The sequence below is a fragment of the Syngnathus leptorhynchus genome, chromosome 1 (assembly GCF_054491065.1).
Source record: "Syngnathus leptorhynchus isolate UIUO chromosome 1, UIUO_Slep, whole genome shotgun sequence".
Lineage (NCBI taxonomy): Eukaryota > Metazoa > Chordata > Actinopteri > Syngnathiformes > Syngnathidae > Syngnathus > Syngnathus leptorhynchus.
In genome coordinates, this window is record NC_141195.1 from 17,508,012 (window position 1) to 17,533,758 (window position 25,747).

Sequence of the window (25,747 nt, forward strand, 5' to 3'; positions counted from 1 at the left end):
TGACAAACAAAATGTATATTTTATTTTGAATTGCATCAGATGGCAATAGAAAGAAACATGTTCAAGTTTAACAGCACTCACTTATTGCATAGTGTAAGGATCCTGAATCAAACTTTGAAGGCCTCCTTTGTGCAAATAAATAAGGTTCGAGAGCAGTAGTGGCACAATTTGAACGTGACTTGAACATAAAGGAATGATTCAGGATAAGTGGACTTTTATACAACACTGCATACACCTTTCAAAATAAAAATGGTGTGTCAAATTAAATCACAGGTCTGAAACATTCTTCTAAGCATCAAGCACACAATCAAATGCAAAAAAGGCATTCTATCTCTGGCAATTGTGGTAAACCTTTGAAACATGCACACACAATCAAGCTAAACTAGATATACACTAAAAGGGTGACTCAACCTGATGGTTTTGGCACTTAGGGAATAACAGCGTCTTAAAACGGAGCTCAGAGAGAAGGGCTTGAATATTGTCACTCTGACTGAGGCACAGAAATAGACGGCCCTTTGGGGTCATCGAATCGGTCCATGGTGTTGATCTGCATGATCATGTGCAGCCCGTAAACGAAGATGGTCAGCAGGAGCAGCGACGTCAACAGCCCCATCCAAATTCCTGGCGTGAAGAAGCCTGCGCAGTCGCTAGCATAAGAGAAATTCGTTCCGTTGACCAAGCTGAAGCCCTGAATCTGCAAAGCGGAAGGAAATCCATCAATTTAGTTGGTTGCAATTCAGTAGCAACAGAATCGGAAAGCTGAAGCTCAACTGAAAGGCAGTGGAATTAATTAAACTGTTAAAATGTTTATGTAGGAATGGTTCCAACTGGTCAAGAAATGTGGACGGAAGAGTGAAATATGAATTTGAATCGGTCAAGGAATGAGGAGAGAAATAAGATTACATTGTAAACTTTCTCGGGGAAATTAGAGAAACATAATCAATGTATTTTGAGAATGTATATTCTTAACTAAATGAACAATTTGTAATTGGAAGTAGTCAAGAAATGTGGAAGGAGGAGGGTATTTTACTGTGTTAAGTGGGATTGTTGTTGGGGGGGAATTCGGAATTATGGGGAAAAGTGGGAAGTTTTGGAATGAGGGAAATATCTTGGATATCCTGAAAAGTTAGCTAAATAATGATTCCCCCCCCCCCAATGTGAGCCCTGTTGAGCATGCGAGGAAATTACCTGGAAGTCGATGAAATTGAACCTCCAGTCGGCCACACTTTCCTCTGTGGAGTTAGGCACGAGTAGAGCATTGCGGAAACTGCTGAACATGCCGCACCGGAAGGAATACTCGGCGGGTGCCGAGAGGGCGCGGGTCCCCATGAAGGATGCCGTCCCGTTGTTGGACTGTAGCCACACCCAGTCCAGGGTGAACCAGTTCCTGGCCGACACTGGATAGAAGCGCTGACTCATGGCAAAGCTGCAAAGGCATGTGGAAGAAACGTGCTGAGTAAGGGCAAATGGTCACCATAATCACTCAATGGCTTTGACAATTTGCCTATCAATTCCTTACAGGCAAGTGAGTTCATTGCAAAATTTGGCTTCAAGACCTGTGCTTTGGCCTTGAATTCCTTACCTCAGGTTGACGCCTGATGGGTAGCTGAGCACAAGCCTGAATAAATAAAAAAATAAAATAAAAAGGCAAACATTAAAGTCACACAAAAACATTGGTAGTCCAAAAGTCCAAACAACGCCTCTCACAAGGAGTTGGTGGCATTGCACATGGAGCCCGCCAAGGAGGGCGTGTTGTTGGCGAGGTCGATCCACCCCTCGGTGGGTGAGACACGGATGTTGAGGTTTTGCGCCCACAGCATGATGCAGGGGTTGCCGGACTCATTGTTGAACACGATGGGCGGTTTGACATCAGGGACGGCGGCTTGGAGCAACGACCGACCGATGGCAGGACGCTTCACAGAGGGCGAGGAAATTATCTGAAAAATAAAGTCAGCTGAAATAAAGACTGTTGGCGCCATGCGTTCAACGAGGGCCTTGTTTCCTCACTCGTGATGGTTGGGCTCCCGTATACACCGCTGTGTAAGGCACATTGATGTCGTCCATCGTCCTCACAACCTTGGCGATCATCGCATCTGAAAAGACGAGGGATTCATTGTTGAAGGAATATGAGAAGGTATTCGTTCAAATTCCATAGTGCTTTTCCTCATCAGGGTTATTATAATAATGCATATTGATAATATTATTATATTAATAAATATAATAAGTGGCATCATTACTAATAATGGTAATAATATTTTTTCTTTAAAAGAGTTTTCTTTAAAAGAAGCTTAGGGGTGAGTGATTTTCAAAATTGTTGGTGAGGTGTACTCACATGGAAGGTGCTGTTCTAACCCAAATTTTTATTTTGACAAGCTATCAGTTAATCATGTTGCTAAAATAATTCTGGGGCATAATAACCAATGGATATCAGTCAGGCAAATTGCAATCAATCTTACCGTTGTCACGCAGCACTTCTTGGCAAGACTTCTGCACGCTGCATGGTAAAAATAATTACATTCTTGATGTTATAGATCATACTGCTACAAATGAAAAAGCATTTTCATCCGGTGTTACTTGACCTTGTGCAATAAGGCAGTTTGATGATGAGCAGATTGTTGACGGATGCATCCAGGTCCACCTGCGACATGTCCCCATCCACCAGCACTGGCGAGACGCCTAGAAGCTCTTCCAGCAGTGTTGACGTGGATGTCGAGGGCGACCACGCCACAGCGGGAAACGTCACTGAAGATGCAGACGACCGTAGCAGCACCTGGACACAAAGCGGTGAGTAACAACTGGCCAAACGATGCGATCTTGAACACACAGGTGAATGGAAAAGGTACCTCCAGATTCTGAAAGGCGCCATCCTGCTTGTTTCCAAACACGCCGGCGAACACTGTAAAGTCATCTTTGCTCAACTGTACAAACACAGAAATTTTTTTTTCATAAAGATGCATCAGATTGCACACTAAGAATTATTTTGAACCATACTGTTTATTTCTATTGTGCTAAGCGGTGGTCTTTGTTCATGATTATTTTTATTGTGCTAAGCGGTGTTCTTTATTCATGATGAAAGACATCTCATTTTACTCTGCTAATACAGACAGTATATTGTTACATATGTTCTGCTAATATTCACACCCAAGGTCACAATCAATCATGGCTCACCAGTTTTGTAAAGCTGAGCCTGACCTGGTAACAGTGATGTAATTTTCAATCGACTGCAAAAGATGCAAAATGGCCACCCCCTGAGACGGATAAAATTGGCAGAATTTTGCTGCTTAACTCAAATTCTATGCTAAAAAGCTACATTTGTCTGATGTTTACAACGTTTACTTTTAACGCCCTTATATGTCATCTCCTGACTTAGGAACTGCGTGGTAATTGTAGACGAGCTATTGTAATAGATCAACGGAAACGCCTTCCCCCAGAACACATAGTGTAATTGTTTGTGGAGAGGAATTTCCAAAGAGGAAGTAAGTCTCCAACTCAATGTCACACTACGATGAGAACAAAGAAGCGCAGCATCACGTGGTACCGTGTCACATGACTCTCCCCCTCCCCACTAGCCTGCTCCATTCATCTAACATGTCGCCTCACCGACCTTATCTTGCAGGAAGAGCAGCACGGTGTGGACACCGGAGCCAAAGGCGGAGCCGAGGTAGGAGGCAAGCTGCTGGGAGGATGTGACATGACCTGCTGAAGATGAGGCCACGTGTGGCAAACTGCTGGAAAGCAAAAGAGAAACAGCTCATTCAATGATTGCATACAAGCAAATTCCTTCAATACATTTCTTGAAAAATATGTTTATTTTAAGTTCCCTTTTGACCAACCAAATAACAATCTTTTTTACTTTTACGACCATGATAATTTTTTTCATCGTGGAGTGTTATAATTGTAATTGAACTTTGATTAATTGCACAGCCCTACAATACACCACTGGAATATTTCATTCCATTTGGAAACAACAGAGGGCAGGACAATGCACCGTTTTGGGGTGGGAGCCTGTCAAAGCGGGTCCCGTATATTCATGATGCACAGTAATACCATTTATTACAAGAATTACTTCAATTTTGGATTGCTCAATCGGCCTAACATGCATATTTCGGAAATGTGGGAGGAAAACGGAGTACCCGGAGAATACAAATCAGTCAGCTGGTATAAGCTCCAGTAATATAAAAAAAACAAATTAGTAATAATTTAATAATAATAATTATGAGACCAAGTTGGATAACATAACATCGACGAGTGTAATCCTTCCCAAGAAATTTCTTTGAAGGTTCAAATGAATACTGTATTGCATTTGAATATTCGTCTTTAGACGTTGGAAGGGAAAGGTTTGCCCGAGTTTTGTTCGCTTGCTCTTATTCAAAGATCTAAGAGAAAAAAGTAATTTAGCAACGGGTGTTAGCGTTAGCATGCTACACGGCGACGTTCATTTCACGACTAAATGAGGGGAATACGTGACATATTACCCGTGTGAAGACCAAATGAGATGCGGTACTTGAGCAGTCGAATCCGCCGTCCCAAAAGAGGCCAAAAAAACACAAAGTAAAAACATTGGCCGCGCTCGACGATAGCACGGCCAGCCTGATGCCATCTTGACAAGTTGTACCAAAACTTTCCTGCACGTGACACCAAACAGCTGACTGTCATGTGACCAAGATGGTGCGAGCTTCTGCGCATGCGCTCACTGCCGCTCTGTCAGTATGTCCCCAGCTCTTCACTTTCACTGTCTGTCAGTATGTTTGTCTTTCAGGTTAGGGACGCCAGTGCTCCAAGTTGAACAAAGTTAGGGTTTCAAATTAAGGTTTTCCACTAGGGTTAGGGTTTCAAATTAGGGGGTTTAAGTTGGGGTTGGGGCTTCAAATAAAGGATTTGAACTACAGTTTCAAATTAGGGTTTTAATTTTGGATTAGGGTTTCAAAGTAGGGTCACCATTTATAACAGTGGAGTGACAGGATTACCACATAACTGTGGAAAAAAAGTGGTAATTATATGAAAATAGGAAATAAAAGTAATTAAAATCATAAAATCACAAATTATATGGAAAAAAAATCAAGAAAAGGAAAACAAGTTGAAAAAGATAATGGAATATTATGAGGGAAATTCTACGATTAGATTGTAAACATGAGGTCTTTTTTTCTTATTTTATAAGTAAAAGGGTTTTTATACAAACAAGTTCAACTTAATTTTATAACGTAATACTTGTTTATAACGGGATAAACTACCGCAATCAAACGTGGAGCTATATGTTATAATCAAACTCCATCCATCTATTTTTTATCTTTTTTTTACGGGATAAACTACCGCAATCAAACGTGGAGCTATATGTTATAATCAAACTCCATCCATCTATTTTTTATCTTTTTTTTTGTCCCGTGTTGTGGCAGTCATACTTAATACAAATTACAAATACAGAGAGCAAGTTCCACTTTTTCATTTTTATTTTTTATTACTTTTTAATAGAGATAAAGAACAGGTATACAGATATGGTATACAACAAGGAACAAAAACTACAATTTATGCCAGGGGGTATAAACGTCACATGTCACATGTGCAAGTTCCACTATTTTTTTCGGGTGGATGCGTGACGTGCAGGTGCACCTGGCAACTGTCCATGGTGCTACGTTTCTGTCAGCATATTGGTTTGGATTAATAGGCAAAAAAAAAAAAAGAAGAAGAACACCACGTACCCGTGCTACACAAACAGACAAACCATCTTGGAGAAACAAATTGCGACTTTATGTGGTTTCTCGCCATTTTCTGTGCGGAAGTGTGGGAAAGCAGTTCACACAGCTGTACTGGCGGAAGGATACCTCCCATTCGTCCACATAATACTGAACCTACAACTGGAAAGGGAGGCTAGAAAAAGAAAATACAGGATCGAATTGTTAAAAAAAAAGTCGTTGTGGTCGTTATAAACTCAAAGAAGAGCTCTGAAACTGAGGATTATGCTTACCGCAGCGGGGGCAACGTTGGCGTGTCATTTTCTGCTCGGTGTCCATTGTGAGGAGGGAGGGAGCGCACTATTTGCCGACGCGCAAGCGGGCAGACACGCTGTTCCCGAGCGCTCCAGGGTCCAGGCCATCTTTGGTCGTCCTCGCCAGTGACATCGAGTGTGGACATCTTACACATTCAACTCCTCGTTGCTTCATTTTATGATCACAAAACACATTTAAAGTGCCGACCAGGCGTCCGGAGTAGCTGCACTGTGAGCAGGACACTGAGTGGCATTTTTTCCCCGAGCGGAAGAGTTCGCTGCGTTTCTCATAGAAAAAAAAAAAAGAGGGCGAGACGGGAGAGGCGGCGAGACGACAACATGGATGAAGAATATGATGTGATCGTTTTGGGCACCGGACTCACAGTAAGACGTCAAGCTTCATTTTTGCATCCTTGGGCTTCAACTGAGCGTCTCCTAGTGTTGGCCAGCACCATCGAGGCCCGAAACATAAAAAGCCTCCCGCCGGTGCATTCGTGACATTGTGATAGGAAATGTGCATTTAGATGCTTAGATGGACGCTCAAGTGAAATACGAGTGGAATTGTGCGTGGACGAGCGGGGGACGGGTTTGGTGTACGTGGGGTGTAGTGTTGCAGCCTGTAGCATCTTTTAGGCGTCACCCCGTTGCTGCTGCTGTTCCTCCTCGCCGCCGCAGGCCGGAGCCCCTCTCGAATCGTCTTCCAGTTGCTGCTTCACGCCACGACACGATATTAATGCGTCCTCACGCACATTTGGGGGACATTTAATTTGAATTGCAAAAGTAGTCATTTGAGAAGAGCCTTCTCCAGTCAATCTTGTCATGCTGTCTCGTGTGAACACGTCATCATGACACGCACATCGAGGCTGACAATATTCCTGTTCTTTTTTTTTTTTTTTTCCTGCAAAGAGTAAAGTCGAGAAATGCTTGAAGCCCGAAATGGCGCATGCGCATACCAGTCTGGCTCTCCTCCCCGCATCCGTCTGTTCATTTCGCATCACTTCCGCTAGTTTGTCCAGGGGAGGGTCAAACAGTTGATTTATTGGCCACATTCACCTCAATTTAAGTTCAAATGGGCTGGGTCAGTATAATTGTGGCCTAAGCCGCTATAAATAACCACTTCCAAGTATTCTCCATTGGTTTGGTGCAAAATCTGAATTTTCATCACAAAAATGTGTGCATCATTACGAATCAGTTTGTCAAAGTGCACAACTTAGAGTTCACAGTGGATAGTGGATACGTCCGTTCTCACAAGTTGCGGGTGTGCTGCAGACTCTCCCAGCTGACATACAGCAAGAGCGGTCAATTGGCAGGGCACATATAGATAAACATCAATAGCAACTCACATTCCACACTTAAAGGACACTTTATTGTCTTAAAACCATCTGCTGATTTTGTATCGAATAAATTTTTATTATTTTTTTTAATTTCCAGCCGGTTGTAGAAAAAAATAGGACATTGTAAAAAATGCACAAACATAACATCACAATGATTCAGTTCCAGATTTTTGTGTAATATTGAGGGCAGGTGGAGGTAAATGTCTTTGAAAAAGCGATAACCAATGTGCTTTCATGCAGGATGACAGAACTGGGAGAATATTGACTTTGTTGAGAGGCTGAAATTATGAAGATTTAGACAATTTGAAGCTAAACAAGCTCTTCTTTATACAATTAATCAGCTAACAAGATTTTTTTTATTAATTTGATAATTGATTTTCTTTTTATTAGTATAATTGATTAATTGTTGCCCAGCAATATTTAAGACATTTACTGGGTTTATAAACAACACCAACAATAATAATACAAATAATAATAATAATTATATATGTTAATAATTATTGTTATAACAATAATGATTATAGTTTAAACGATGATGATGATTATTATATATTTTATATATAATAAGTTATTTATAATGATAATTAATAATAATAATAATAATAATAATAATAATAATTATTATTATTATTATTATTATTATTATTATAGTTATTTTTAATAAATATCATTAATAATAATTAAACTAGATTATCATAAGGGTGAAAAGCTGCCCTTTGAACAGTCCTCATTTGTTTCCATGCAATTGTTTTGTGCAGGAATGTATCCTATCTGGGATCATGTCTGTGAATGGCAAGAAGGTTCTGCACATGGACAGGAACCCGTACTATGGTGGTGAGAGCTCCTCCATCACCCCACTGGAAGAGGTAACGGGGCCCTCAAAATGTTCGATGTGCCACAAGGTGTTTCCTTTTGCACAAGCTGCAGCATCTGTTCATGTACATCTTGTGCGTTCCCTCAGCTTTACAAGCGCTTCAGCCTTCCTAACACTCCGCCCGAATCGATGGGCCGAGGACGCGACTGGAACGTGGACCTCATCCCCAAGTTTCTCATGGCCAATGGTCAGTTCGGTTTTGTACGTACGTGGAAACAGGTCGGCCAATAAGCCTTAGAAGCCTTGACATACACGTTTAATTGGAGACGCCAAATACTTGTATCTCAAATGTGGCTGAACAATTTGAAAAAGGTATTCTACTGGCGACTACTTTTCAATTGTATTGCAATTGTGAATTAATGTGTGTTTTAATGTGGTTTACAAAATCTATGCTAAAATATCTTTTCATTTTCATTAACCTTTAAACATATAACGTAACCAAAACTAACAAAAACTATCTTGGCACAAAGTCTAGACTAAAACTGAAAAAGGCCATCAAAACCAAGCACTAATCACACATGAATGTTTTGTTCTTATTGGTGAGGCTTTAGCAAAAGTATAAATTGTTGTTATAAATCAGATGTTAACAATACTGCAAGCAAATGTGTTTTTTGTTTATAGGTCAACTGGTGAAGATGCTGTTGTACACAGAAGTGACTCGGTACTTGGACTTCAAAGTGGTGGAAGGAAGTTTCGTTTACAAGGGAGGAAAGATTTACAAGGTCCCGTCGACCGAAACTGAGGCGTTAGCTTCAAGTAAGTCCGAATGCCTCCACAAATCGAGCACAACTGCTGCCTTAGTAGTAACGCCTACGCTCGAATCTCCAGATTTGATGGGAATGTTTGAGAAGCGCCGCTTCCGCAAGTTCTTAGTCTTTGTGGCTAACTTTGACGAGAACGACCCCAAGACCTTCGAGGGCATGGACCCCAAGACCACCACCATGAGGGATGTTTACAAGAAGTTTGACCTGGGCCAGGATGTCATCGACTTTACCGGCCATGCCCTTGCCCTCTACAGGACAGATGAGTAAGAGAACCCACGATCGATTGTTGATTGACGATTCCATTCCATCAAAATCCAATTTACAATGAGTCTGTCACACGTTTTTAAAGAGGAAGTCAACCCCCAAATTTGATTAGCTATCATATGTTCTGTGCATCCCAAATTGAAACACAATGTTCTGATTCATGTTTTGTTTGTGTAATATGAATTAAACAGTCAAAATCTAGCAACCTGTTGAAGATATTTGTTATTGGTCGGAATACAGCTGACAAATACAAACGTCCATGGCAGTGAATGAGTTCAAGTTGACATCAAGGTATTTTGTGTGTCATCAGGTACCTGGATTTCCCCTGCCTGGACACCATCAATCGAATCAAGTTGTACAGCGAGTCGCTGGCACGTTACGGGAGGAGCCCGTATCTCTACCCCTTGTATGGCCTTGGAGAGCTGCCGCAGGGATTTGCCAGGTGTCGTGACAGTGTTCATTTATCCGTTTTTTGATGCGGATGCTTGAACAGTTCACTCTCCTTAGATTGAGCGCCATCTACGGAGGCACTTACATGCTGAACAAGCCAGTGGATGAAATTGTTATTGAAGGCGGCCACGTAATTGGCGTTAAGTCTGAAGGCGAGGTATGGTGACAGTGACGCTGCGAGGAATACTTGTTTATTTGCACTGTATTTGATAGACATAGAGAGTCATGGGAATAATTGAAGTGAACTTTGCTTCAGGTGGCTCGCTGTAAGCAGCTGATCTGCGATCCTAGCTACATCCCCGACCGCGTGCGCAAGGCGGGCCAGGTGATCCGCGTCATCTGCATCCTCAGCCATCCCATCAAAAACACCAACGATGCCAACTCCTGCCAGATCATCATCCCTCAGAATCAGGTTAATCGTAACTCTGGTGAGCGTTACTCACTTTCAACGTGGCATCATACCTTCAAGTTATACAATCTTGATGGAATCTGTGGAATTTAGTCTCGCTGTCGTACAAATTACTTGTGCATTTTATGACCACTCCAGATGTTTTTTAGTAAATTGCCTCACTTACAGTCTCAAGCTGAAATCTCCACTAGAGCAAATTCTGAATAAGTTTTAAAAACCTTCTTTTACTGTTGTTGTATGCCTTTTTTGTTGTGTTTTTTTGTGCTGCAATACTTGTTTGAAATGTGCTCTATAAATAGCTTATTGGTTATTTTTAAGACATTCTGCTTCATTGTGCAGACATCTACGTGTGCATGATCTCTTATGCCCACAACGTGGCGGCCCAGGGGAAGTACATTGCCATCGTCAGCACCACGGTGGAAACCAGCGAGCCGGAGTCTGAGATCCAGCCTGCCATCGAGCTACTGGAGCCAATTGACCAAAAGTAAGTCTTTCCTTTTCCATTGCGACCTGAGATCACCGTTAGGCTGTAGAACCGCCACAGTGAGGATTTTGTTTCTTGCAGGTTTGTGGCTATCAGTGATCTCTACGAGCCCACGGATGACGGCACGGAGAGCCAGGTGAGATTATTTTGAGGGATGTCACTCAGGAAAAGATTTAGAATCGATGAGGTCATCAATTGATTAAATAACTGCATTAAAAAATGCTTTAAGATTTTTGCAAGGTGTTTTTTTTTTAACCAATCATTGTTTTTATCTGATTATTTGGTATTATTTAATGATTAAAAAAACAAATAAACAACAAGTGCACAATATCACACGAGTGGGAGTGATGTACAGCTATTTGGTAAGTGAGAGCTACTTCTTGGCTACTGATACACGCTAAGGAAAGAAGGGCACGAAAATCGCACTACGACACTTTTTAAGCTGTTTCAGGTTCAACTACAATATTACGGCTGCCAATAATAATTAATATAATAGATTAATGTCAGAAAATGTCAGAAAATGCAAAAACATGATCATTGTAACGCCGAACTCTGCATTGACTAAAATCCAAGGATTTGCACAACTTGGACAAGTTAAATAACGTCTCTAAACCGTTAGTTGTCAATGACTCGATTCATTTTGAATCGCTAGATCTATTGCTGGTAATAATAACTTTGCATGTCTTGGCAGATCTTCGCCTCCAGCTCCTACGACGCGACCACTCACTTTGAGACCACCTGCAATGACATCAAGGACATCTACAAGCGCATGACGGGCAGCGACTTTGACTTTGAGAACATGAAGCGCAAACAGAACGACGTGTTCGGGGAGGACGAACAGTGAGCGGTCCGCTCGAGATGGAGGAGGCAGCGTTGGAAAGGGGCAAAAGGGGGGAGATGGCCTGGCATCAAAGTGCTGTGCCCGCCTTTTGCCGCCATTTGCCTCCTTTTCCTTGTACGCTCCCCTCTCTCCTGACACGCACATACATACACACACACACACACACACCGCAGTCACCCAAAAGCAGAGCTGATACGGTCATTCATTCCGTTGTAGAATCTATAATCACGTCTTGTCTGTAGATGTCCATTTAGAATTTAGCATTTCATTCTTTTCCGACCATCTTTTCTCATATGTCAGTTAACAGCTTTGTGTAGAATTTTCCAGAAGGCTTCACGTGCATGCATGGTAGTCCCTCCCACGCAGTAGTAGCGCGCATACAACACGGACGGCGCTCCGAAGGCCGCGCTGTGACACCTGTCAGCCCTGCTTTTATTCGTATGACACGCCACTCCTACTTTGGGTCGGTTGGCTCTTTTCTGTCACTTCCGTACAAAAGCAGTGGTTTGTTTAACACGTCACATCCCTTTTTACCAGTGCAGTAGTTTTAACATTTCAAAGGATTTTATGTGTTTGCGTTTGGTGCACGTTTTCACTGGCTGAAGTTATGACGTTTACAGAGGTGAGGTACAAACTGAGCTTGAGCAGAAATGTTGTTGAGAGTAAGCAAGACTGAGGTGAGACTTGTTTTTTGATTGTGGAGATTGGAAATGACAGATGCGAGCACATTTGTTAATAGTTTAGCGGAATGTTTCACTCGTGAGTGAATGAAGACTGACATTTTGTCTGAAAGTGAAAGCACCCGATTGTGTCCCAGTTGTTCCAAGCCTTGTGTAGGTCAATGTGATGAGTCAGTCGCTTGGAGGCTAAATGTACAGTCAGGTCCCTAAATATTGGGACATGGTAACAATTGGACCAAATGAAACCAACAAGATGTGTTTAGATCCAAAAAGACAACAATTGTCTCCATTTCCCGATAACTATGGACGTGACTCCAGTGAAAATATAAGCTTGGCGACAGAGGGAAGGTGAGAAGCCTCCACGATGACAAAGCCGAAGAGAAATGCCGCCCCACAACAAACAAACCGACACGCTGTTATTTGGTTGAAGCCTTAATTTGGGGTTTGATTGAAAATTCTGGCCCATTATGTTCCTGAAAGCACTTGCTCACTTACGCTTCTGCCCATCCAACTGCTTCCTTTAGCATCTGTTCACTCGGCAACCCTGAAAAGAGTTCATGAGTGTATGTGTCTTAATGATATTCTCTATTTATTCAAGTTGAAGATGCTATCCGCTCATTTTGCTTGTTCTGCAATGTGCTCACACAGAAATACAGAGCAATGGCGTGTTTCATTTGACCAGTCATCCTTCCTTCCAATTATTTGCTTGGATTGAGAAACGGTATTAACGACAGTCCCAGTCCAGATGCGAACAGTTGTCTTTTTGCCACTTTCACAGTTTATTCATTAACTCAACATTGTTTGTGTGTGGACAAATGTTACCTGAAAATAACTGGAATTTGCTTTCCTCGTTAATATATTGCCCTGCCTTCCTCATTATAAAGTGCTATAACATCTTTTTATTTAATTTATTGAAAACAAAAAGGCCCACATGTTGTTGTACTGTTTTAATTCACATCGTTTGGCCTCCGAGATCCACTATTGACAACTTCCCATTGAATTGACTAAAGAAATAGGCCGAGTAGTAGAAACCTTACTGTCCTTGTTTGATCACTAGTATGTGAACAATGCCTAATGTCTTGTGTAACAAATACAATGAAGTAAACTATGAATGAAATGATAGAAAAATAAAAAAAAAGCACATGGCGAAATCTGGAAGAATTGGTCTGCCTTTCTTTTTAAAGATAAAACCGATGGATGCATCCAGTAATACATGTTAACTAAAATGAGAAAACATTATAAATGTTTACTTGATTACAAGTAATGAAAAAACAACAACTTACAAATATTGCTACCGTACACAAAACCCATTGTGAATGTGAACCGGAGAACATACGGCTCAAAATCAGAGGTGGCCAACGTACGGCCCGTGGGCCAAAACTGGCCATCAGACAGTCCAATCTGGCTGGTGGGCATAGAGAATAAACCGCAATTCTTTGACCAATGTAACTATTGTTGATATTTTTGTCCACTGGAGGGCGCACTGACGACGACTCAATTTTACCACTAATCATTTAAATCTTATATTGATGGACTTTTGAAGGTTAAACAATGCCAAATTTTAGTCACGTTTCCATAAGTGGTTTGTTTAGTGGAACCCTTTTATGTTTTTTTTTCAGATAGGCCACTGCCACAACTTCTGTGTTTAATGTCTACATTTACAGACTATACTGTGTATCTGAAATGTTCCCACTAAGTTTGTATGGTGTGGTGAGTCAGTTGACATCACTAAGACGTCTAGATGGATGCAAAAATATAAGTAATTTTAAAATGATTTCTACTTCATAAAAAAAGTTGTTTTATAAAAGGTACATACGGTATATAAATCCACTTTGAGCTATAAGTTGCACATTCATGTGGAAATAAAAAAAATGTACTGATGAGTCAAAGTTCTCTGTTGAAACTGAAATAATTCTTGTGACACATTTTAGCTTACTATTATGATTTGCAGAAATATCTGTGAATAGAAATAAAATAACCAACTAATGTGATTATTTTCAGGCTGACTTGTAATTATTGGCTCGAAAACAATGGAAACTTTTTATAATAATTGCTACTAGCTTTTTAAGCAACAGACACACTGATCCAAAGTGGGGTGAATGAGGCCCCTCAAGTCAAATGAATTTGACATGCCTGGCTCAAACGATTGTGTGTATCTTTGTTTTGAATTTGACTGTCATCTCTTCTGCGGACAGAAATACAGACTGTCACTAAGAAAACGTGACAACACCGCAACCCGTCCGAGCGGCAGTTTATGTGTCAAACCACAATGTCACAATGCCTTCACTTGGACTTGAGCCGCGAGGTTGCCAGGGGACAGGGCGGAGCCCACTGAGCTACGATTACACTGCATCCACCACGAACCTGGCGTACGCCTGTCCGAGCAGTCGTTCTACCTCCGACTTGGGCACCACCCAGCACTGCTCCGTGTGTCGCCTGAGTAGTGTATCCTTCAGCATCTTGTCCTGCAAAGTGACAGGCAGCAGCTGGGAGCCCCGCCTCAGGACTCCCCGAGCCAACGTTCCATCATTGTTTTCCCCATGATGATAATGGCTCAGAGTTGCTACGCTTAAGGCAGCATGCTGAAACTGGCCTGCAGACAGAATGGAAATGCATCATTAAAAATCACTTTTTCAAATAAAAGAAAAAACAGACTTGGATGACGCAAAAATTGAAGGACATTTTCTTGTCCGCACTTGACTTAGTTTTGACAATCATACCAATAACCTCCACAATACTGCCAAACTCATTTTCTTTTGTCTCCTCCAAGATGGACTACTATAACACACCTCTCATCAGGAAATCTGTCAAGAGCCTACAAATACTCCAATATGCCAAAACTTTTGTTTATTTATGTTTAAATTATACCTGCCCTGAGAAAAAATGTAAGTGGTGCTGTGACTCCGAAATCAGCGGCAGCTGTCCAACAGAGGGCGCTGCTTCGCCACTTTTTGCATCTTTTACCAAAGTAAAATGTTACAAAATTCAAGTCCAGCAGCGCCTTGAAAAAACCGACTCCCAATCAAATCCAGGGTTCCCTGTAATTCTGAAGAAAATGCGTGGCTATTGGTCATCTTACCCAGAAGGCCTCGAGTGGAGGCCGACAGCCCGCGTCCACGCGTGATGTAGAAGCCCAGGTGCGCCATCTGCAGGTAGCTGGGGTGCTTGTAATGATGGAAGAGAACCAGAAAGTGCACATCCTCGGCCAGCTCGATCCAGCAGCCCCGGTGGTTGTCCACGGCGACCGTCACGCCCTGCCTCTTTACCGATCCTGTTTGATTGATGCTGAGAATGTCCCGCCCTTCGCCTTCGATTGCCACCTCTTCCAACGACACCGTGATCGTGATGGCGCTTGAGCGGCCAGCGGTTGCCGAGATGTTCAGCCGGTCAAAGTAAGTTCTCGAGCGGTTTTCGTGACCGCGCTTGGGGGGAGCTCCGGTCAGGTGGCCATCCACTATCAGTCCTTGAAAGGGTTACAGATTTGACACAAAAACAAAAAGCAAGCATATCAAAATCAATCATGGTATTTTTACTGTTTCGAATCGAATGGTAAGATATTGACATATATACAAAGAACCCTGAATTGATGTGTGAATGGCCAAAGAATGAAATACCTGTCTGTGGGTCCTCCACCAGCCTTAGCACATCATTAGCTCGGCCATCTACGGTGAAACACAAGTTGTGTTTCTGCTTTGGTAACTGGAGCACAAAATGAGGATCTCCGTCAGCTGGAATACAAGCAGTTGAAGCGAAATTAAAATTTCAAACAGACACTTGCCTCAACCTTTAAACTTCCCTCTCCAGCAATCAGTAGAGAACATCGAACACCATATGAGCCAGACAGTTTTTATCATTTATTAAGTTTGTTTTTGTAGAACTCAAATAATGGTCTTCTCAACTGCACTCGACAGAGATGACTACAAAATGATGCAGTATTTTTGTTTTAAATGAATGATGTGTAATGAGGAGGCACGGTGGAACAATGGTTAGCATGTCCGCCTCACAGTTCGGAGGGTGCGAGTTCGATTCCACCTCCGGCCCCCCCTCTGTGTGGAGTTTGCATGTTCTCCCCGTGCCTGTGTGAGTTTTCTCCAGGCTCTACGGTTTCCTCCCATGTTCCAAAAACATGCAACACTCCAAATTGCCCATAGGTTGTTCGTCTTTGTGTGCCCCGCGATTGGCTGGCAACCGGTTCAGGGTGTCCCCCGCCTACTGCCCGATGACTGCTAGGATAGGCTCTAGCGCGCCCGTGACCCCCGTGGGGTCAAGCGGTACAGAAAATGAATGGATGCATATGTAATGAGTCAACAAGTAGAAGATTCAATTACCTGATGAGGAGAAGTGCTCAGCGCTCAGTCTGGATGGAGGTTCTAAAAGCACAAGACATTCAACTATAGGACAATCCTCTTCATTCCCAAGCACTGAAATCAATCACAAGAGTCCACATATACGGGTGGCATGGTGACAGCATCTCAGCACTTCAACCTTTTGAGAAGTGTACCTACCGAAGGATTCCGTGTCAGCAGCGTTGCCCCCTAAAACGAGTGGGGACAAAAAAAGCAAACATGTTTTCAGAGAGTAGAGAATGGTCTCATGTTCCCGTTTTCAACTTACAGGCATCATAGTTGAGATCGTAGTCGTAATCATACGTCACGTCATAGTCTGGACAAAGCAAAGAGTTCAGTTGAGTTTTAATGAAATGATTTATCATATCAAAAATGATTCCTCATACTTACCTTTCACAAGGTCAATATCTGTTGAATAAAAGATGTATGGATAGAAATGAGAATACAGACTGTCTTGAAACAAAGTGTACTATTTTGGATGAAAACATTTTCTCTTCACCTTTTCTCTGGATCTGAATGGAGGTAGAGACATCTAGTGGAAAGATAAAGAATGAATATTTACAGCTCTCATGAGGCTATGTAAGTGATTGGTCACTCTGGATAAGCAGATTTGTTCATATTTTGTTCACATTGGTAGAAAAATCATTTTATAGTACATTTTGAAGAGATAAAAATGTGCGACTATTTAGTGAATAATCGTAAGTTAACGAAGGAAATGATGCTATTAATCGCAATTAAATATTGGAATAGATTGAGCTCTGCGTATTATTTATAATTTTCTGCTTTGGTACAGTTGTTGCTGTGAAAGTTGCGTTCAGTTATTGACCTGACTTATTTTGTTGGGCTAAGAGAGTTAAATGAAGTGGCATTTACCCAGAAGGCCTGCTGCCTCCCACAACCTGGGCCCGTCTGTCACACCTGGCATGGGCGCAAAAGTGGCGGCCATGAGGTTGGCAACACGGATATCGTTCTCTTCCGCAACTTTTATGACGTTTCCTTCTAAATCCGGAGCAGGGACCGGAGTGGGAGTGGGCGGCGTGCCGGTGATGTCCGGGCGGGTAGATGCAGTGTTGCTCTCTAGTTCCGTCTGCCTGGTAGAAAGCGGGGTGGTGGAGGATTTTTCAGGGAGGGCGGGAGTTGAAACCGTGGGGGGCGAAGAGGGCGTGGAAGGCTGAGCTGTCTTGGGAAAATTGAAAAGAGAACTGGACAGTTTCCCACCAGGAGGCATAGAGGCACTTTTGGAATCATTCAGCTTTTTGCCAGAATATGGCACTGGGGGAGGTTGAGTGGCAGCGGGGCTGAACATTGGTGTTGTTTTCACAGTTTTTGTGGCGAGAGGAGGTAGTGCTGTTTTTTTAGGTTGTTTAGGAGGGTTAGGTTTGTTGGTTCTCGAGATAGAGGGTGACTGGGCCCTCTTTGCAGCGGACATTTTGGCTGTCACCGTTGCGGTTGTCGTTGCAATGGCGGAAGGCTTTGCAGTGGTTGGTGCAGCTTCGTCCACATCGGGCTTCACGACAACTAAAGACGTGACAGGCGTGACAAAGTTGTACTCTAAGGAGAGATTGGTGGCCTTGTCTGCCAGGAGCTTCTGCGTAACGGCATCTGTGGTGTTGAGTTTGGCCAGAAGCAACTCCTTGATGGTGAAATACGCCCAGAGACGACGTACAAAGCTGGACATACCTTCAGGAGCCTTCGAACAGTCCGACGAGAGCCAGGTGCTGTTGATTAATACGTCATTCTCCAACTTCATGCGCTGCTTGGAATCACTGGCTAAGAGCGACACCCTGAAGTCCTTCAACCCCGCTTGAAGCCTGCCGGCCACCACCAACTCGGAGCCTCTGAAGTAGTTTGGGAAGATAGAGCGGGTGATGTCAAACGCCTGCTGGTCCAGATAGTGGAGCTGGACGTCAGATAACAAGGGGCTGGCCACTTCGTCGTAGAAGCCTTTGAGCTGCAGAGCGGCGTCGGCGTCCTCGTAAACCATCCGAGCCACACCCCGGTTGTCAAGTGCCAGACGTTTGAGGAGCGGCAAGTCGGCATCGTCTCCGAAGGCCAGGCCAAAGAGAGAGGCTGAGCCCAGAACTTTCTTGGCGTTACTCAGGATGACGTCACCTGCCGTCACTCCGATCGTGGCCTCGCCGTCGGTGAGGAAAACCACCAGGGGGACGCGGCGGGAGCCGGGGGATGGATGGTTTAGCAGCTGGGCAGCCGAGAGCAGAGCCGCATTGATATTTGTCCCTGAAGAGAGAAAGAGAGCAACATCGGAGATGGTCGGCGTTAAGCGAAGATAGGGAACAGTCAGACTAACAACAGACAGGCTAAATGACTAAAAACCCCAACTTTGTCTTTAAACCCTAATTTGTGACCTTAAACGCTGTTTGAAACCCAACAGGCCGATGAACAACCTTCCTTTAGTATCAAATGTGCTGGAGAAAATGATGGCAGAACAATTGATGGAACATCTACAGATAAATCTGCCACATCAGCTTTATTCTGCATTAAAACAATAATGATTATATATAGTAATTAATTATTTCAAAAACTCACCTAAATTGAGAGCCTAACCTTGACTTCAAACCCTAAAGTGTTGTGGAGATCAGGCAAACATTTTTTTTAATGACACTCGTGATACAAATCCAGAAGCCACAATGCTGACTCACATCCTTCTGCAATAATCCTTTTGACGAACTCTTTGGCATCTCGTACGTTCTGCCGAGTGGCGCGCACCGTCTGTCCTTTCTTCCAAGTGTGAACCTTATCTGAGAAGGTGACGATATTAAAGTGGTCTCCTTCCCGAAGGTCCCCGAGGATAGTGCTCATTGCCTGCTTGGTCTATTGACACAAATCCACAAATGGATGACACTGTGTGACATTTCAAATAATCCAGGCACAAAATACAGAAACATCCACTTGCAGTAAACGTAAATAGTATTTAAAATACCAAATGTGATCTTCATCACACTTGGTCTTATCTTGTGACCTGTTTGATTTTGGTGCCGATCATGGAGCCGCTGACATCGATGACAAATATGACATCCTTGGGAACCACGGGAAGTCCTCTGGGTGCAAAGTAATGCACAAAGTAGCCATCAAACACCTGACGAGAAGACAAACGTCATCTAGGCACGTCTCCGTTTGACAGATGGGTTTCCAACCAATGCCGCTCACCTGGATGTCCCCGATCAGGTCTGTGAGGTTCACGTCGTATTGAATAACAAAGTCAGCGTTCAGACCCTTGGGCGAAATGCTGACCTGCTGCTGAGGGGTGGGATTGTAACGAACGCGAGCGCAGCCCACGCTTTCTTCAACCTGAGTCGACGCAGGAGGATCTGCGTTACCTGCAGGGACACCGTGCTGCAATGTGTCCATTTCACAAGTTTGTATCACGAGCAACAAGGACGGTTTAACTCGCTCAAACATAGCGCAGATCCCCTAGTTGCCACGGCGATTGCAATTTTTATTGGAATACAAACATGAGCCAGAATTACCTTGAGCTTTGTTGTCGGACAGCAGTCTGCTTGTCCGAAGTGGAAGGACCTTGATGTAAGCGATACCCGTTGGCTCTGCTAGACTGATTTCTAACGTGAGGTTGGAAACGGGCTGGCCGGGCCGCAGAGCCACGCTAAGCTCGTAGCGGCCCAAGCGGCGAGGGAGCAGCTCCTCGTAAGTCAAGCAGAAGGACATCCGAACTCCTGGCGGCACGCTCACCGCCACGCGAAACTTCTCAATCTCCCGCTCTCTGGTAGAAACAAAATGGCGTTGTAGGAAAGAGCTACAGGAAATTCCACATGAACCGTATGGTGCTAAACTCATAAACTTGGATTAGCTTTTTCTTCTGTTCCACCCTAAATGGAATGATTCATTTAAAAAACTTGGAAATAACATTGCTCACCAAAACGCATATAAGCCAATGTTATTGTTATTATTGCGGAAACTACAAACCAAAATGGTGGCCCACGATTTTTGCACAGTGCAGTAAATTCATTTGTCTGGAACTAACTTGGTAGCGACCAGTCCTGCTGTTTTTCCTTGCTTCTTTGCAGCGTCGTATATTTTCCTGGCCGTGGCTCGCTCCTTCACCTGGGCCACATACATCTTGCCGCCCGACGTGCTGAAGGGAAAGACAAAAAAAAAAATTCAGTGACTCACAGTGGCCCTTACTCCCAAAAGACCCCTAAAAAAAATGAAAAGGTTTTTGCCTATTTTAATAGTTCAAACCAGAACAATATGACAATAAATCTAGTCTATATAGTCAGCCGATATAGACTCCAGCATACCTAGACTAAATGAGTGGATAATTGAGCTCAATGGGAATTATTTTTTACGAGCAATTTGAAGTTAGACCCACGTCATGGAACGGTGCCACAGTATTTCAAAATGGCTGTGAACTTCACCTTCTTTGTTGGAGTGCCACATGCAGCAACACATATGTTGCTTGTTAGGAGCGAATGGCGTGTGAAAAGTAGGCTTACTTCAAAACAGGCCGAGTGGAAAAATAATAATTTCTTTGACGCGGGCAGCACCCAACAAAATCCCCGAGCCAAACCGACTCTCTGAGTGTAATCCAATTCACGCAACTTCCTCATTTCTGCTGACCGCTGGGGTCACATGACAAGGTGCTAAATTAAGGTCAAATCCTTAAAATAAATATATCCTGGGATTAAAAAAAAACTTCAAACAGTAACTAAAATAAACCTTGGGGCATAAAACACGTCTTGTTCGGGCCATGTGCATGAGAAGGTTCTGAGTGGAAAATGGAAGACGTTTGTATTTCCGTGCAGTGGAGGTGAAGGAGCGGCTGTGCGTCCACAAACAAAGCCTTCTAAGTTTCACACACACAACCAATACCTCCCCCAACTTTTTTTTTCTTCCTCCGGGTATTTGCAGTCGGCACAGGCTCTAATTGTGCGAGAATATGAAAAGGTGTAGAAAAAAAAAAGGATCTTAAATAGACTGGCAGACTGGCAAATAGTTAAAAAGTGGAAAGGCGGCAGCGGGCGGCGCGTGTGCGTATCTCCCGCTTGGCTGCGAGCCTCAGTCAACCGTTACGGCGCTGAGGGGGGAATAAGCGGCACTAGGCAAACGGCTGTCGTTTTCTCCATGAACTTTTTTGCACAAAAGGCGGCATTCACGCTCTCTCGGGTTCCCGCTTCCGAGCGCCGTGATGGCTGCCGGCGTGGACTGTTGACTTATTTGTTTTGTTTATATTTAGCACTTTGAAATGAGTGTGCTTCCCAACACCTTTAGTAATCAAATGATGCCCCGCCCCCAGACGCCTTGCCGAATTCCTCGCAACTTCTATCTAGATCTTATATTTGCTCTTCAAGTGAATGCTCTTTGGTCCCAATCTGTCACCTAAGGTGGAGGAAAACATCAAGACTCACTGGACTATTCATAAAGTTCAGCTGTGGATAATCTCACGCGGTGGTGTTTCGATTTTGTTTTCCATTTGATTTGTGAGCCAAATTGAGATACGAGTGCTCAATTTTGTCTGTAAACCCAAATGAATTCACTTCACAAGCAGCAGTTAGCGGGCAGTAAACGATTCTTCAAAGCGACACCTCGAGTTTTTGTGGATGCTCTCCGTTTACTATAAAACTAAAAAGAAAATAGAGACTTATAAAAACAGGCTAACAATTTACATCCGTGCTTTATCTGAACATGTTGCTTCAGCCCAAGTAGCTAGCACGTATAGCAACACTTACATGCACATATTCTTTATCCTCTGCAAAGAACCAATGCAACCTATGCCGTGAGAATCGCCGTGAGCCTCTTTCACAAAATATGAGTATAAATGTTGACTTACATGGAGAAGTTGGAGATGAATGCAGAGGAAGGAATGTCCACCTCGAAGGCGGCTTCCTTGGTGATGGCCATCTGGTTCCAAATGGAGCTCTGCACATTGGTGACAGCATAGCGGGACACCACACTACACTTGACGTGGTAATCCGTGACCTTCAGCTACAGGCATGGAACATACGAACATGTGAAATTGGGATCAACTACCGCTTTCTTGTACAGGTGTGATTGTTGGGAATCAGTCACTTCAGTGGTATGTCATCGAGTGAAACGGAAGCATGGCCACTGAACTACAATCAAAACTTCAGTTTCATTTTTTTTTTTTCAAATCAGACTGATTATCCTTGTGTGACCTCAAAGAATAGATTTACAAGGATCACCATTTTTTTAGACAGATGTTACGGCTCAAACCAGCAGCTGTATTTTGTGCATTTTCTTCACAGCTAATTTAAAACCATATCCGATTTTTGTACCAAGCAACAGGAACAAAGGAATGTTTTTAACCCATTGAAAAAGAAATCAATCTCTTTCCCCAGTTATGAAATCTGATTGGGCAAACAAAATTTGGACAGAAAGGCCAATGTTGTCATGCTGCCAGCTGTGGCATGAGGCCCATGTTTGTCCTTCCTTTTCTGTTAGGGTACAGTCCGATTCCCTCTACCGACTCAACAAAACAACACAAAGCGGCTCCCCACATGCAGTCATGGCCCTCTTCTTGTTTACATGGGCCACGCCGGCGCCCGCTGAGAGCGGCGCGGTCAGCCAACGCTGCGTGTGATCTCCTGGCTTGCTTGCTGGTATTTTCGATGCTCCTACTTTGGGAAGCAGGAGCTGGGTATTTCTCATCCCAATTGAAATCATAGCATATTTATTAAGTACAGTTCAGTTAAATTTACGATGAAGTTCAATATATTTACATATACAATTCAGTGTTTAGTTTTAAAACATTACAAAGAGACAATTTTTAAATCTAAAATGTATGTGCTATACATTTGAACCGTACAATGATGACAACAACAGTTGATGGCAGCAGCCACCATGAAATGGAGTAGAAACTTACCGCTGGTCGGGTAACTTTGCTTTGGCGTTTGCCTCTCTGGAAGAGATGAGAGAGAGCCGCTGTGAGTATAGGAATGTCTAGCCCATTTTTGGCACCCCCCCCAAAAGATTTGAGATTTTATATTTTACTGTGTTGTTTTGAACAAGCTCTAAAGCTGTTAAAAACACAGTATAGGCAACGGGTGAAATGTAAAAACTCCATTTTGCTTAAGAAACCACCTCCACCTTCTGTTTCAGGGCAAGTTTTTCAAATCAGTCACAGATTTAATAATTAAATTCATACTAACATGAAAAACAGATACTGGTACTGGGAATAAATGTGATGACAACACGTGTTGTCATCAGTGTCATAATTACGGAGTACATACGCGAGACAAAGCGAAAATGGATATTGGCACAATTCCATGTGAGTGTGCTGAAACGGTCCCGGATTCCACGGACGTACGAAAACCCACTTCTGTCAGTCCATCTTTTTTTTTTAGCTTTCTGGTCCTGCATCCTCCATCCACAAAATGGGCATCCGACCTCTGCTATTTGCTTAATTTCACTTTGAAGAGAGAACTAACTGGACCTCTGCCTTTCAAGAAAAGTTATACAGAGTTTTGGACTCACTCTAGGGGGTTGCTTAACTCCAAAAATATGCACACTCTCAATGTGTATCTTGATGAGGTGCTGCGACAAACCAATTTCAATGTTTTTCTCCTGTGCTGTGGCAACCTTTTTTAGATTTGGTTTACTTGTAGACTTCCCTGCAGCATTCCTGTGTACTTTATTAATGTGCCTTGCACACCGGTGCACAGCAGCCAAAGCCCCCTCCCCACCTCCCCCCCAAGACCACAAACCCCAGCGCCCCTGACCTACGTCTTTGCAGCACCTGTAGCACCCCTTAAAGCGCTCCTAGAATCGCCCCTGGTTTCCTACTCGTGCGTAAGAAGAACAACAAGGTACTGCTATGCTTTCGGAAGACAACTAATGATGGGTCTCGCAAAGGGGCTGACCACACTCCGGCCCTGTGCAACGATGAATCCCAACCATTCACGAACGGAGGGGAAATAAATAAATGCTCTCAGTGTACGCGGTGAGCAGGAAAGCGCACGCGTCGGTTTCAAATGTTCATTTGGCACAAGTCATTGCTGTGTCAATACATTACCACACATCCGGGGGATTCAAACAAACACAACCTGAAGAGTGGAAACTGTTCGGGAAGCATTTAACTTTCTGTCTCATCATCAATTTTACGCGAATGGCAAGAAGTTGAGACAATTTAAAAAAAAGGTCAACTATTTTTCATTTTTCTGTGGCATGCAACAGTCTGAAAATGAAAGACTTAACCGTTATATATAGCATGACCTCAAGGGGAAAAATGTCCTCACCCTTGGAAGATTTTGTCCAGGATGAACCGAATAATCCCGAGATAATCCCTCTTGTGCGTAAAATAGAAAGAAAAGCAAAATGCACTGGATGCTCAAAAGCATTGTTTCCATGATCAAGCGGCTGTTTGGCCACTAAAACAAAAAAGTAAGATGATGTCCGGAGGAGTGACGCACCTCACATTTTTACCACTAACTACTACGCGCAACGCACGCACGCACGCACGCTGCCTGCTCCCTTGGGGCTCCCACATCCACACCCACTCCTCCCTCCTCCCTCAGGTCCGTGAAAAAACACGCCAAGTATCAATTTAGCTAGAGGACGGTGAGCAAAAAGATGCTGCAAAAAAATAAAAAAGTTCAATTCCAAGTGGGGTTGACGAGAGCAACTCTTCTGTGCGTATACTGGAAATTCCACGAGTTGCTGCCACTCGGATTCATGAGTGCAATGACGGATTGCTGTCATGCATGCTCAGCTATTTGAGGGAGAGAAAAAAAAACTTACGAGCCCGCAGTTCTCTGCCTGCCTGCCACACTGGAGTCTTTTTACTGTTTGTACACGGACAGCTTGGACACACACGTGGGCTTCACCAGAGGGGGCAAAAAAAAAAAAAAAGTATCACGCTCTGTGCTTATTCGAACTCCATTTACTTGTGTTAAGAGTAGCAGTAGAGGTAAAGATTGGCCAATGTTGCCTTGAGATATGAGTTGCGCAATTTATTTTCAAGGAATACAATGAAGTTCAAAGAATTAAAGTTCATGCTAAAGTAACATTTGGGAATAGCAAACATTTATCATCTTGTTCTTAAGGCATTGTTTATTTTAGTCGTGATGTCTTAGTCTGAACACTGAGGGCCATTATTGTAATAACATACATGAACAGAAGAAGAAGAAGGGCACAAAGAAGAAATCTGACAAATATGCTGTGTGCTAAATTTGGACATATGTACGAATGGACTAACAATGAAGGCTGAAAACTGATGAGTTGTGATCGGTTGTGACCTGAGACCCAGCAACTGCAATGTCATTTTCAGTCAAAATATTCTTTCCAAATATTTATCAGAAAACTGTAATTTCACTGGGTGGGCTT

General features: G+C 43.1%; 3 protein-coding genes across 6 annotated transcripts; 1 reads left to right on the plus strand and 2 right to left on the minus strand.

Annotated features, from left to right (window-relative positions):
• atp6ap1b (ATPase H+ transporting accessory protein 1b) lies at nucleotides 1–4,646 on the minus strand. Of its 2 annotated transcripts, none has more exons than XM_085910920.1 (10): nucleotides 4,476–4,646; nucleotides 3,605–3,725; nucleotides 2,844–2,918; nucleotides 2,580–2,770; nucleotides 2,457–2,494; nucleotides 2,008–2,093; nucleotides 1,708–1,937; nucleotides 1,583–1,618; nucleotides 1,189–1,426; nucleotides 1–694 (listed from the first exon to the last, which is right to left on the minus strand). In XM_085910920.1, the coding sequence occupies exons 1-10, from the start codon at nucleotides 4,598–4,600 to the stop codon at nucleotides 482–484; spliced, it is 1,353 nt and encodes a 450-aa protein (XP_085767046.1). In that variant the 5' UTR covers nucleotides 4,601–4,646; the 3' UTR covers nucleotides 1–481. The 2 variants fall into 2 exon arrangements, with proteins under 2 accessions (XP_085767046.1, XP_085767037.1); XM_085910911.1 differs by having other exon boundaries at nucleotides 3,605–3,728.
• Nucleotides 4,647–5,639: 993 nt separating this feature from the next.
• Nucleotides 5,640–13,235, plus strand: gdi1 (GDP dissociation inhibitor 1). The gene is made up of 11 exons (XM_085910933.1): nucleotides 5,640–6,367; nucleotides 8,076–8,183; nucleotides 8,279–8,378; nucleotides 8,813–8,947; nucleotides 9,020–9,218; nucleotides 9,530–9,661; nucleotides 9,727–9,826; nucleotides 9,926–10,097; nucleotides 10,418–10,562; nucleotides 10,644–10,698; nucleotides 11,254–13,235. The coding sequence occupies exons 1-11, from the start codon at nucleotides 6,323–6,325 to the stop codon at nucleotides 11,404–11,406; spliced, it is 1,344 nt and encodes a 447-aa protein (XP_085767059.1). The 5' UTR covers nucleotides 5,640–6,322; the 3' UTR covers nucleotides 11,407–13,235.
• On the minus strand, nucleotides 12,768–25,294 carry itih6 (inter-alpha-trypsin inhibitor heavy chain family member 6). Of its 3 annotated transcripts, none has more exons than XM_085910901.1 (17): nucleotides 25,163–25,294; nucleotides 23,289–23,324; nucleotides 22,236–22,390; nucleotides 20,430–20,540; nucleotides 19,918–20,168; nucleotides 19,598–19,767; nucleotides 19,410–19,526; nucleotides 19,090–19,261; nucleotides 17,303–18,667; nucleotides 16,929–16,961; nucleotides 16,820–16,837; nucleotides 16,698–16,745; nucleotides 16,589–16,618; nucleotides 16,412–16,504; nucleotides 15,698–15,811; nucleotides 15,163–15,546; nucleotides 12,768–14,676 (listed from the first exon to the last, which is right to left on the minus strand). In XM_085910901.1, exons 3-17 carry the CDS (start codon nucleotides 22,304–22,306, stop codon nucleotides 14,426–14,428), a joined length of 3,228 nt encoding a protein of 1,075 aa, XP_085767027.1. In that variant the 5' UTR covers nucleotides 22,307–22,390; nucleotides 23,289–23,324; nucleotides 25,163–25,294; the 3' UTR covers nucleotides 12,768–14,425. The 3 variants fall into 3 exon arrangements, with proteins under 3 accessions (XP_085767027.1, XP_085767019.1, XP_085767011.1); XM_085910893.1 differs by having other exon boundaries at nucleotides 16,412–16,453; nucleotides 24,661–25,179; XM_085910885.1 differs by having other exon boundaries at nucleotides 24,661–25,179.
• Nucleotides 25,295–25,747: the final 453 nt, after the last annotated feature.

Bases quoted from the DNA above. Each gene is read 5' to 3' on its own strand.
- atp6ap1b (XM_085910911.1), bottom strand. From the start codon at position 4,600: ATGGCATCAGGCTGGCCGTGCTATCGTCGAGCGCGGCCAATGTTTTTA. The intron at 2,495-2,579 runs GTCAAGTAACAC...TTTACCATGCAG, and splicing joins AAACTGCCTTATTGCACAAG to CGTGCAGAAGTCTTGCCAAG. The intron at 1,427-1,582 runs GTAAGGAATTCA...ATGCCTTTGCAG, and splicing joins CCATCAGGCGTCAACCTGAG to CTTTGCCATGAGTCAGCGCT.
- gdi1 (XM_085910933.1), top strand. From the start codon at position 6,323: ATGGATGAAGAATATGATGTGATCGTTTTGGGCACCGGACTCACA. The intron at 10,098-10,417 runs GTGAGCGTTACT...TTCATTGTGCAG, and splicing joins TCAGGTTAATCGTAACTCTG to ACATCTACGTGTGCATGATC. The intron at 10,563-10,643 runs GTAAGTCTTTCC...TGTTTCTTGCAG, and splicing joins CTGGAGCCAATTGACCAAAA to GTTTGTGGCTATCAGTGATC.
- itih6 (XM_085910885.1), bottom strand. From the start codon at position 24,771: ATGGAAACAATGCTTTTGAGCATCCAGTGCATTTTGCTTTTCTTTCTA. The intron at 19,768-19,917 runs GTAATTCTGGCT...GTGTCCCTGCAG, and splicing joins GTCCGACAACAAAGCTCAAG to GTAACGCAGATCCTCCTGCG. The intron at 19,262-19,409 runs GTCACAAGATAA...TTGTGTCAATAG, and splicing joins TCGGCACCAAAATCAAACAG to ACCAAGCAGGCAATGAGCAC.